At 37.7% G+C, this 13240-nt stretch overlaps 1 protein-coding gene across 1 annotated transcript; it reads left to right on the forward strand.

The window, feature by feature from the left end:
* The first annotated feature begins 347 nt into the window (after positions 1 to 347).
* Lum (lumican) lies at positions 348 to 7414 on the forward strand. Its single transcript, XM_032890780.1, has 3 exons — positions 348 to 606; positions 2974 to 3856; positions 6594 to 7414. Exons 2-3 carry the CDS (start codon positions 2995 to 2997, stop codon positions 6746 to 6748), a joined length of 1017 nt encoding a protein of 338 aa, XP_032746671.1. The 5' UTR covers positions 348 to 606; positions 2974 to 2994; the 3' UTR covers positions 6749 to 7414.
* The last annotated feature ends 5826 nt before the right edge of the window (positions 7415 to 13240 follow it).

The raw sequence follows: 13240 nt of genomic DNA on the forward strand, positions 1-13240 counted from the left end.
TGTTCATAGTACAGAGATGAATTTATCCTTATGACAATTAGCAAGCTGGTCCAAGGGAATCAAACAAGTAATCCAAGAGAGATGGCCAGAAAGGACTCAGTTCCTCTGAGCATGCTCAGTTGCATTTTCCTGAGACTCTTTGCTCTGTTTGTGATTTATGAGATCTTTACAGGAGCACGATAGTTGGCTGAGGAGATCACGCTTAACTACCACCACACATGCAGAAGTACAAAAGTTCGTAGCAGAAACACTCTCAACACCAAACTGCTTCATTTGCAGCAGGCTCAATTCTTAGGGGGTTTGATCCACTAAAGTACATCTCTCTCTCCCCGATTCCATAGGGAAGGGTCTGTTCTGTCCACCTGCACTTCGTTAGAGAGAAGCGTGCTCAGAGGCAACACCACAAGAGCCCACAGTGACATAACTTCATCCAGAGGCTGGCGTGATTGGGCTGGTCCTCCCCAACCCCCACCCTCCTCAGCTCTTGTATCACTGAGAGTCTGGCAGCCAGTTCCACCCTGACAGAGTTCACAGCATATATTAGTGGAACCTTGTTCACAGTGCGTCTGTTTAAGGAATTAACGGAAACAGTGTCAGGAGAGTAAGGTAAGTTTTCTTTTAACTACAGCCCAGGGGATGCTGATTCTTGGGGATGATGTTTAATTTTAAAAGGAACAGGGAAAAAAAAAGATGTAGAGGAATTTTGCCAATTTGCTATTCAGTGACAGTTTTGAACATTTATTTTCACCTTTTACCTAATAAGCTTTCCATCATCGATGGATTAATTTCACTCTGTTTGCCAGATTGATTGGCAAGGGGAATTTACAGTCTTCCAAAGTTAAAATGAAAAAAAAAAGTTAGACTACACACTCCAAGTACAGAAATTAAAACGCTGACCATCTGTGGTAATCAGCTGCATATTCTTATATGGTTGAAACCGAGTATTGGAACAGAGAAAGTGCCAGCAGTCAACAGGATTTGCAATAAAATATGTTGTTACAGGTCGCAATAAACACTCTGAGTTCTAAAACGTTAGCAGAGGAACTCAGATACTTGTGGGGACTGCTCCTTCATGTTCTGCTCATTTCAAAGATTTGTGATTTGGTATAGACACCTTAAAGAACATGCTTTTAAAAGTTTCTGGGAAACAATTTTATTTTATTTTATTTATTTTGCAGAAAAGCATTTCTTTCATGGCCAGAGGTATTTGAAAAGTAGGGGCCAAATTATGACTTCCCCTCACAGAAGAGGCATTGTGTGTTCACAAGGTTGCTTTGAATTCAGGCTATTACTTTTGCTTTTTCAAAATCGTGGAAGGAGTTTTTGTTACTATGCACATTCCATTAAAACAGTCAAAACCTAAGCAAATCAATAGATACATTTATGTGATTATGCATCATTAATGTGCAGAAACCTGTGAGGAATTCTATTACTGTCATTGTGTTCCTGGTGCTAGGCTGTGGGCAACTCCTGTCTACTAAATTAAAAACATCCATCAGCATCATGGAAGGGTGGATAATTTACTAGCATTGTGACTGCATTTATGTTAGAATTCTAAGTATATCTTTCATAAAATGTTTTAATGTTTCTTTTTCTGACATCTGTTACAATTCTAAGCTAAAGCAAAGCATATATATTTAAATTGCATGGTTCCCAACTTCTACTTGCTCCAAACTAACTAATGTAAATGCTTGTCTCATGCTACTTACATAAAATAGCATGCAAGACAGGGAGTATCTGAAAGGGAATTCTCTTGATGTTGTTTCTCTCACAGGAACACTGGCTTTTCTGCAATGCATTCTGTGATTCCCAACTCTTACTTTCTAGCTTTCTTTTATGTAAATGGCTAGCTTTTCTCTGACATTTTAATGTTATTGATCCTCATCTTAGAAACATGTTATGTGAAAATAACTACCAGGAAATATTTTGAATTTACACTCTCAGCTTAATACCTTACACACAGTGCATGATGTGAACATTACTGTTATTTTCTTCTTGTTTTGTCTCTCTCATTCTCTGCCTTCTCCTGCTTTCACTTTGTGAGGACACTAATATTTGCATTACCAAATCGTGTCACCTCCCAATTTGAACAAAGAAGATGAGCTTATTATTTAAAAATGAGAAGGACTTAATTTTTAAAAGTTGGACACAAGGTCATTTTCCTATAATTGGTATGCTTTTCGGTTTGGATTTAAAAGTCAACACTGTCTGACATTTCCCTGTTGGGTAAACATTTGTTCTTCTAAAATTAATTTACTAAATACCGGCTTCAGACACAGTTTTCAGTGGATTTGGAAGCATGGAATGTTAAGCTGCAAATAATGTTAATATTCTTTCCTCAGAATCCACAACAGTACAAGGCCCCTGGAAAGGAATGTGCTTGTTGCCTCATCTACCTCACAAGCAGCAAGAGCAGTTTGCCCCAGGGAAAGCCAAAGATTGCCCCTGTGGCCAGTTAAGATCTTCCCGAGACATTTTAATGATGTTGATAGCAGAATGCACAGGGGAATTTCCAGTTGTCTTCTAAGACTCATTTCTTCTGGCTTAGGGAATGTTCTTAAATAGGGTTTCTAACACTGTGTGACGTGGTGCCACCAGGAAATATCCTGACTGGCATTTCAATTAAGCAAGTATCAGAAGACAAGGACTAAAAACACTTGGCAGCCAAACCCACAAGGGGGCGCATGTGTACACACCTGGAACCTGTTCCCACCCAAGGGTGTGAACACACACGCATGAGCACACACACTCACACACACACACACACACACACACACACACACGCACGCACACACACACACACGCACGCACACTTTCTCATGCTTAAATAGTTTTAAGTGGAAGTGAAGACACTATTTGGAGGCACTGAAAATGAAATGACAAAATGCACTTTGTTAATGAGTGCAATGAAAATTGACCTGTTTTTTTCTCGAAGTTACTTATGTTGTAATGATTTGTTTCCATTTTATTTAGGGCACAGAGGACTTGCTGAAAATGAATGTATGTACATTCACTCTTGTCTTGGCATTTGTCGGTAGTGTCAGTGGCCAATACTATGATTATGATGCCCCTCTCTTCATGTATGGGGAACTGTCACCCAACTGTGCACCAGAATGTAACTGTCCCCACAGCTACCCAACTGCCATGTACTGCGATGATCTCAAGTTGAAAAGTGTGCCCATGGTGCCCCCTGGCATCAAGTACCTTTACCTGAGGAATAACCAGATCGACCATATTGATGAAAAGGCCTTTGAGAATGTAACGGATCTGCAGTGGCTCATTCTTGACCACAATCTTCTAGAAAACTCCAAGATCAAAGGAAAGGTCTTCTCTAAGCTGAAACAACTGAAGAAGCTGCATATAAACTACAACAATTTGACCGAGTCCGTGGGTCCACTTCCAAAGTCCCTACAAGACCTGCAGCTGGCCAATAATAAGATCAGCAAGTTGGGTTCCTTCGATGGGCTGGTAAACCTGACCTTCATTTATCTTCAACACAACCAGCTCAAAGAGGAGGCTGTCTCGGCTTCTCTGAAAGGCCTTAAGTCACTCGAGTACCTCGACTTGAGCTTCAATCAGATGAGCAAGCTGCCTGCTGGTCTTCCAACATCTCTTCTAACTCTCTACCTAGACAACAATAAGATCACCAACATTCCTGATGAGTATTTCAATCGCTTCACCGGGCTACAATACTTGCGTTTATCTCACAATGAGCTGGCTGACGGTGGTGTGCCTGGAAACTCTTTTAACATATCATCTCTGCTCGAGCTCGATCTCTCCTACAATAAGCTCAAGAGTATACCAACCGTTAACGAGAACCTTGAAAACTATTACCTGGAGGTCAATCACCTCGAAAGTAAGTATAAAGCTGCCCCAGGGTTTGACCCACTTAAAGTGTCTATCAAGCTGACATACTTAAAGTTTGTATCAAATGCTTTCAGTGTTGACATGCTTAGACTGCACAATGTAATAGGAATGAATGAAAGGGACAACGGAATCCAAACATGGAATTCTGGCTCAGTAACACATTGAATTGTTCCTAGCCTTTCCTTAGAGTGCCAAGACCAAGAGCCATTAAAGTCATAGACTTTTTCTTTGAATTTCTCATTGTTATCTGAGACTCATTGACAATGATGTCTTATCTCTTAGTAGTTTTTGGCTACTGCTTAGTTTGTTCTTGCGTAGAATTACGTGCTGCCTTCATTAAGTGACATAATCTAGTAGAGGGAAGGAAGAGAACCTTCAGAAGACTTGCAGTAAGCAGTCTCTCAACCGTTCTCCCACGTCTTGAAGTTCAAGGTGTTACCCTATTAACAGGGCCAGCACCACCACACTTTTCCAACATGGTAAATGTGATCTTTAAAACATTTCAATGAGTATCATAAGGAAGATGAAGGAAGGAAAGGGTGTTGACAAAGATTTCAAATATCTAGCTATTTATAAGATATCCTTATAGAGCCCTTAGCTTTTGTACAGTCCTTCACCTCACCCACAGTCACAGTTCTCTTCAGGTGATGCTGTCTTTCATTTTTTAATCTATCTCCACAATGGAGGTGGACTTGGTCTGCTCTTTGAGGGCTTCCATCTACCTCTGCTTACTTCAGTTCAGACAATATGAAATCAGGTAGAAAATTAAACTGTTCAATCCCAACCTTACCATTTAATAAAGTTTGGGACAGAAATGTGTCGGTTCACGAAAATGTGAAAAATCCATGTGGAAAACACCATTCCACGTATAAAGCAATCATTGTCTATTCAAATTGAACTTGTTTATCTAGTGAAAAGTCCACTTCCCTTGCTGAGATAAAAATATTGCTATCAGAAAGAAAAATTAAGTGGGACTACATTGCAATATTTCTTTAATTTCATATAGCTCCTGGGTTACACCTTTTCATGGAGAAGACTGTGAATTTTGACATAAATGCCATTCTCTGTTTTATTTTCAAATGGATTTTTAAGTCCATCAAAGCAACGTTTGAAACAGTTTGACTGTTACAGAATAAATGGTTCAAACTATCACGATTATACTGGCACAACTGTTTATATGCAACAGACAGTTCATGTTCTTCAATTTTCCTAAGCAATGGTTTGATTGCATTTATTATTTGCAATTATCGCAGTCTAAATCAGGCTCTAAACACTAAATATTAAATTTACTAATAAACATATAAATGCACAACTTTTGGTACCTATGGAATAGTGGTTCTCAAACTCTCTTGGATCCCAAACTCTACAGAAGCTCAAGTCCCTTATATACATGCTGTAATAGTTCCATACAACGTTATGTAAGTCATCTCCTTACATGAAATTTTCTATAGACAAATTATGATGTTCAGTAAAATGGACATGCTGTCTACAAGGTCATGTGCTATAATGCTCAGGGACAAAGGCAATAAAAAATGTTCACTGTACTTATATATGCAAATTTTAAGACTATTTTTGACCTGTGGCTCATCCCCATCTATATATAAAGAACACAACCCCACCCTTTGAAAGTTACAGGGCTTCAATATAAAACCCCAAACAGTCATCCCTATTCCTGTCCTAGGACTAATAATTAATTTAAGCCAACTTTTATCTTCTTCAAATGATGAGAAAGGGGTTGAAAATGTATCAGCAAGTATGGAGGGCATTATATGTGTTGATGTACTGCAATGTGCTTTGAACAACTGAATAATTTTATTGTAACTCTGTGAAAGCAGTACATTATTATATCAGATGGGGTGCAGTTGAGAGCTCCAAATTCCCAAGGTAAGTAGTAGGATAGCCTGCAAAGGAAGACCTAGAGCCCTCTTCTTTCTTTACTTCATACCTTTTCAGAGACGAGTATGAGAGATCGACCAAGAAGTTACGCTGAAAATGTTGTTTAAATCTGCATCAGTAGAGACGAGAGGACAGTGTGCTTAAGTGTTTTTTGTTGCTGTAATCACTCGCCAGACTTGAGAATGAAAGAAAATAGCAAGCCAAGAACCAGACAAGTATAAGTTCACATTGACCTATGTGACCATAGATAGTTCTAGTAATAATCTTGCTTTTGGTTTAAACCCTAGATGAGTTCTTGCTTGTGGCACCTTCTCCACCAGCATGTAACACTGGCTACACATTGCATGATTTAGTTTATGTCTTGAAGTTCTGCTTCTCTGCCATAGTGTGTGGTTGATGGAAAATTCCGTAGTGATCATTCAACCAAGCCTATCATTTTCAGCTGAAAAAAAAAAAACAAACCAAGGACAAGTTTTTCATTGATGAGGTCATTCAAACAATTCATATTTCTCAGGTCAGACTAAACATTTCATGTTAGTTGAGTTCTGTTCTAAACCTTATTATCAAAATTAAATAAATTCTCTTTCTTTTTTTGAGAAATTTCATTTGATTCACCCTATTTTTTTTTTTTTTACTAAATACTGCGGCACCACTTTAGTAGCCTGAAATGTAAGCTCCATGGTTTTTAATTTTAAAAAGACATGATAAAGCTGACTTTCTACATGCAATAGACTATCTGCTAGCAAACCATTTATGGGTTAGTTTTCAAAATGGTAATTTCAAGATAGCACGACGAAAGATGATTCAGCTTTCTATTTTTTCATTTGCAGAGTTTGATGTCAAGAGCTTCTGTAAAATCCTGGGACCACTATCTTACTCCAAGATCAAGCATTTGCGCTTGGATGGCAATCCCCTCACTCAAAGCAGTCTGCCCCCTGACATGTACGAGTGTCTACGTGTAGCGAATGAAATCACGGTTAATTAACCTCCTCTCATTCTAATACATTGAAGTATGTTCCAGAGCAGTACTTCATGGATGGGTATTTGCTGGATGTGTTAAAGTTTTCACAATATCCTTTACATTGTCATTGTCATTGTTGTTGTTGGTATTACTTCATGGATTTTAATTAATAAAGGAAATGTTTTGTGAACATTTACCACTTTTTAAATAAAAGATGAAAAGCAGGCCTATTTCATCGTGAGAACAGACACATAAAACCCGTTAAACTTAAGTCTATTTGTGAATTTAATGTTTTCTACAGCTCTATGTTCAGGTGATTATGAAGCCTTTTTACTGATTGCTTGGAAGTCCACCAGGCTTCTATGGTTCCCCACGTTTTACATTAGTGACTTCGAAAACATGAAACAAACATGCATGGATGTTTGTTATCCTAATCCAAATTTTCGTGACATGTCAAGTTTGTTTTACAGAAGTTTAGATCCTGTGTTTTGAAACCAGTGATTTGCAACAGACCAAAGAAAATTACTGAAGACCTATCTACTTAAAGAAATGTACTTAGCAGTAAGAATTTGTCCAGTTACTTAATGAAACTTTTCTTGAGTCATTTTCCTGTCATGTCTATGTTTCTTTCTGATTGTTTGCATGTTATGATTAACAAACTGATAGCAAAATAAAACAATGCAAATGGTATCGGGTGTTAATTTTTGTGATAATCATATCTTTTATAAGACACATAAAGGAGTGCAAACACATGCCAAGATGGCCCCAGCTTGTCCTATCTTACTTGTTCATCGTATAGCGTCCCACAGTTTCTCTGGTTCTAGCATTCACCTACAATGGATTACTATGCCCATTTTATAAGAATAGTTAGATTTCACACTTTCCTGGATATTGTTGGTACACCATTCCTGGTTGTTTTTCTCTATTCTACATGGTGGAACCCCATTCCAGAAATAACTGTGGAAAATCTCAGCTGAATTCTAAAGGTAAATGGTGAGGTATTCTAAGACACAAGTTGATCATAAAATATTATGAAAAATATTTTAAAATAGAACTCATTATGTCCTTAATCCAATGTGTTTGAATTACAGGCGTTGATTTTATGTTTCAGTAATAACAGTAATAATTTCATTGATCCATATTATGGGATTCCACTATTTTCACAACAGGAAATAGCAGGAAATGTCACTAAGGAAAATAACCTCCTGCATCCAGGAGACATTAAAGATTGGCTATTTTCTCTCGTTATGTTTAAAAGGTTACCAGAATTTATTTTGATAATTAGGTGTTTTTTACACTTAGAGAACTCTGCACAATATATATTGACCATATTCACACTCATAACCCCATGTTTTCTCAGGAAAAACCAACACCACACACACACACACACACACACACACACACACACACACACACACACCACGCACTCACAGTTTGATTTTTATAATTGTAAATAGATTTTTCATAGTGTATATTCTGATCATACCCCTCCCCAATATGCTCTCAGATTCTTCTTAACTCCACACACATTCATGCCTAAGTCTTCTGTCTTTAGAAAACAATTAGGTAAGTTTAAAAGTAACAACACATAGAACAAGAAAAGTATATATGAGAAGAAATAAAAGGCCAGGAAGCACATACACAAGCCGACATACATACACAGGAATCCCATAAAAACACAGAATCAGAAACAATAATATATAAGCAAAAGTCCAGTAAGGTTAAAAAAAAAAACCCTTGACAAAACATTATGAGACAAAACAAACAAAATCAAAAGAAAGCAATACAAAACAATAACAAAGTCCTCCAAAAATTCTGTTAAGCTGATTTTGTGGTGGCCATACGCTGGTGGTTATTGAACCTGCCCTTACATGAGGTTTGTAAACCCTCTGAGACTCCATTAGAAAAGAGAAACTATTATTTTTCCTTTTGTGAATGATCACCGATTGGAGATAACTTCCTGGTTACTCGTGCTCATCTCTGTGTAAAACTCTGTGTAGCCAGTATAGGTAGTCAACAGGACACTCGCCTAGTACTCATTGTGTACGAAGCATGTCTTTAAAGTACCGTAATTCCATGGAAGCACTTTAAATGACTTATTTCATGTTTTAACTTGCATCCTGTGTAATGAATCTGGATCAGTAAGATTGGAGTGGAAAGAATATTGCATCCGGTGACTGTGTACCTGTTAGTCTCCTGTCTTTTCTCTGCAGAGTCAAGTTCCTTAAAATTTGTGATTAGTCCACCCCTTTCAAGGCACAAACTTGAAAAACACTTTTCTTCAAAAAAATCTATTTTGTAGAAGAAGTAAAATTTAAATTTCTTGCTCTTTCCATAAAATCCACTACCAGTTCTTGGAAACCCGATGCTAGGTAGATAGAGAAGAGTGTGCCACAAGTTCTCTATTAATAAGTGGCCTTAGATGAGCTTTTCACTTTATAGAGTGAATGGTTTATACCTCAGCTAGAAGTGCGTTTACATCTTTAAAAGCCTTGGATTGACTTCTACGTAAAATATAGCGTTATTCTTGAGTCTGAAGTATGAGCTATTACTGCCAATCTGAATCCTCTTTGGAGTTGGGTTGATTTGACAAAGGCAAAGCTAAGGTACAGGGAAGTAGCTCCCTGTAGACGCATCTGAAATAGTTAACAGATCATGGTGGTCTTCTCTGAGCAGAGCCAGACAGAAACTCTGGCTGTCCTTTCTGTCTTGTGGGCCAGTTTTAGGTAGGTCATCAGGATGAAAAAGCCAGACGCAGACACACGTTCTTTTCTGATGACCCAAGGTCGGATAACGTTTTTCAAAACGTCTAATGTCTACCAGCCAAAAAGGCCCAGCTACAGAAACTCAGCACGGTGCATAGCATGAGATTCAGTGTCTTAAAACAGCATCTCTGCGTGAGTCTTATTTCTGACTCAGTGTGGTCCCGTGGTTAAACCAGTAAAGTCTCGAACCATAAAAGATAGACCTTTTTTTTTTCTAGAGAAACATGATAGAAAGAAGCCTGGTGTTCCCAGCATACGGAAATGAGAATAGAACACATCTGGGTGTTCACACACAGCACACTTACTCCTGAAGTTAGAAGCTGTCATTGAACTCAGGTGCTTAATCACTTGGAGGCAACATTTCTCCTTTGGAACTACCCAGTTTGGGTTCCAGCAAGAAAGATGCCTTCAGGTTCAATTTGATTGAATTTTCAAGAAGATACCAAGGGAAATTGATCAGAAGAGAGATGAATTTATAGTAACAGTGTCTTAGCTGTGTCAAAGAATGGTTTTTAGTTCATTTCTTTTGGAATACATTTCCCCACAAATGGAGCAAATCTCTGACTCAGAAAGACTTTTCCGCCCTTTGGTTGGCTTTACTTAAACTCTTAACTGTGGTCCTTTAAGTCAATGGAAAGCGGGAAAAATGAGAAAATTCCCTCTTTGTTCTCAAGATGTCCATTTGAAAAGTAGGCCTTTATAGCACAGAAGACTATAATGTTCTCTGGTCTTGAGGTTTGGGAAGATCCCTAATGCTCTATTAAGTATAAGAAAATGCATGAGTAACAAACCACTAAATGAGCCACAGGAAAGCCGATTTCTTAGTTAAAAGTTCGTTTGCTGTAATAACTAGGTTTTCAGAAATACTGGAGGGTTTAAACGATTGGGTTTGTAAAGAACTGAATTTCTTTGCTTATGGTCTTGTAAGTTTGGGGTTCAGTATTTCCAAAGCTATAATTTTCGTCATAATGATGGCCTTAGATACTTCCCCCTTGGTTGAATGTACCCACCATACACACTTAACATTTACTCACAGTAAGAAGAAAAAAATGTTCTTTGTTTTTAAAGGGGCCAAAAATCAACTTTAATACATAACTTAAAAGGGGCAAGCATAAGAATGAAACTTAGATATCTTGAAAGCATATAAAGTGAATGTGGATGTATATATCCAGGGAATTATAATAATTTATTAAGTTATACAATGAATAGGTTTTCTCAATAAGAGAAGCTAAAGTTTAGGTAACATCAGTAGATGGGATAGACTTGTTAATTTCACTGTCTAAGCTCAACGTTGGCCCCCTGTGTGGCAGGACCTCTCTCAGATTTCATTTGCCTAAACAAATTCTTACCCTTCCTAAATTGATATTACATTTTATGACATAATTGTTGATTGTTACATTTTATGATGTTTACAACAATGCAAACAATACTTTTTGTATGAACACAATAACAATAAGCAAAAATCGAGTTCACAAATTTGAGAATAGAGAGACCTTATGGATAAATGTGGGAAGAGAAATGTTATGATCATAATATATTCTCAAACATAAAAGAAGCAAAGAGAGTAGAAATAGCCTTTATATGTTATTTTCAATAAATATTTATAAGATGCTCTCTAGGAGGAAACACGAATATGTTGGGTCAGACACCTTTTCAGTGTTAACTCTCATTGTGACTGTATTTATTTTCAACCCGAAAGTTTTCGTTCAACAAGCTCTCATGATGTTAAGGGGCTTGAATATGCTTACAAGTCTGTCTATAAATTCCCTGTGTCAAGCCCTGACAAAGCAAAGTTCTTAATATGTGACTGTTGACTGGAGTTGTAACTAAACAGTGATGGAGAAGAGCAAACTATGTAAGTAGATCTTTTTTTCTTTTTTTCTTTTTTTCGGAGCTGGGACCGAACCCAGGGCCTTGTGCTTGCTAGGCAAGCGCCCTACCACTGAGCTAAATCCCCAACCCCATAAATAGATCTTGAACTGGGCCCATTCTGGGAAGTCCAACAAGATCCTTCCTTCACTCTCTTCAACCTCAAACAAGTACTTGAAATTATTTTAACTCTTGACACCATTCATTTCTATTTGTTAAATATTTTTCTCAGGTATAAGATTATATGTATTGACAATCAATAATACACACACACACACACACACATGTGCATATAGAATGTGTCATGGATTGGTCAAGCTACTTAACACACCGATCACCTTCCATTATGTGATGCTTCTGTTTTGGGAATATTTTAGATCTACCATATTAGCAATATTTCAGGAATATGCTTTATAAGTGGTTTCCAACCTTCACAACACTGCAATCCTTTAATACAGCTCCTCGTTGTTGTGGGGATACCAACCATACAATTATCTTTTTGCTCACTTTATAACTGTAGCCTTATTACTGTTATGAGCCATAATGTAAATATCTGATGTACAGAATATCTGATATATGATATAAATGGGTTCATGACTCACAGGTTGAGAGCCACTGTTCTATATTATTATTAACTACAGTTGTCACGTTGAGCTATAGATCCCTGTGCTTATTTATTCTGTCTATCATGAAAGGCTAGCCTTGTTTTATGTCTGATCTTGGAGACTATTATTCTGCTTTCTTTACCTCTTAAAATTCGCTTTCCAGGTTCTATAAATAAATAACATTCTACTTAATAGATTGCTTTCCAGGTCCGTCGGTTTTATTGCAAACTGCTGGAATTTTCTGCCTTTTGTTTGTTTAACTAAAATTTCACTGCATATGTTTGACCACTTTAAAAATCCATGTGTCCACCAATAACCGTTTACTATGCATAATGAAGCAGTGGACATAAAAATGTCAATATTCTGGGAAGTGCTCCTTGCACTCCTTTAGATATTTATACATATGCTCAGAAGTGGGAGGATTGGATCATAGGTTAGCTCCGTTACTACTATTAAGGTTCTTTTATAATGTATCCCATCGTTAACTTGCTCATATTTATCCCTCCCATCCAATCAATAATAACTTAATGACTACTGACCAAAATGGATCTAAACTCTGTTTCTCATTGTATCTTTTTCTAGCCCAGAAGGGTAAATTCAGTTAATCTGCTAGTGACTTCAAAGGTCTTCATCTAGGCTTTCGTCCACCTTCCTAACTCCCATTCTGAGTTGAACACATCACACAAATACCGCTCTCTGTAAGTCCAACCCTTCCTGATGCAGAAGGATGTTATTTGTAGAAATAAGATCCAAAGTCTGAATTCTTTTTTCTTTTATTTTCTGTTACTATTTTTATTGGATTTTTAAATTTATTTACATTTCAAATATTATCCCCTTTCCCATATTCCTATCCATAACCCCCCTAATCCATCCCCCTTCCCCTTCTTCTATGAGGGTATTCCCCTGCCCATCCAACCATCCCTCTCTGCCTCCTCACCCTGACATTCTGCTACATTGTGGGGTTGAGCCTTAGCAGGACCAAGGGCTTCTTCTTCCTTTGGTGCCCAACAAGGCCATCCTCTGCTACATATGCAGATGAAGCCATGAGTCTATCCATGTGTACTCTTTGAATAGTGGTTTAGTCCATGGAAACTCTGGTTGGTTGGTATTGATGTTCTTATGGGATTGCAAACCCCTTTAGCGCCTTCATTCCTTTCTAAAACTCCTTCAATGGAGGCCTGGTTCTCAGTTCAATGCAAAGCATATCTTAAAAAGTGCTTATATAGGGGGCTGGAGAGATGGCTCAGTGGTAAAGAGCACTGGCTGTTCTTCCAGAG

This window comes from Rattus rattus, chromosome 1 (assembly GCF_011064425.1).
Source record: "Rattus rattus isolate New Zealand chromosome 1, Rrattus_CSIRO_v1, whole genome shotgun sequence".
Taxonomy (NCBI): Eukaryota; Metazoa; Chordata; class Mammalia; order Rodentia; family Muridae; genus Rattus; species Rattus rattus.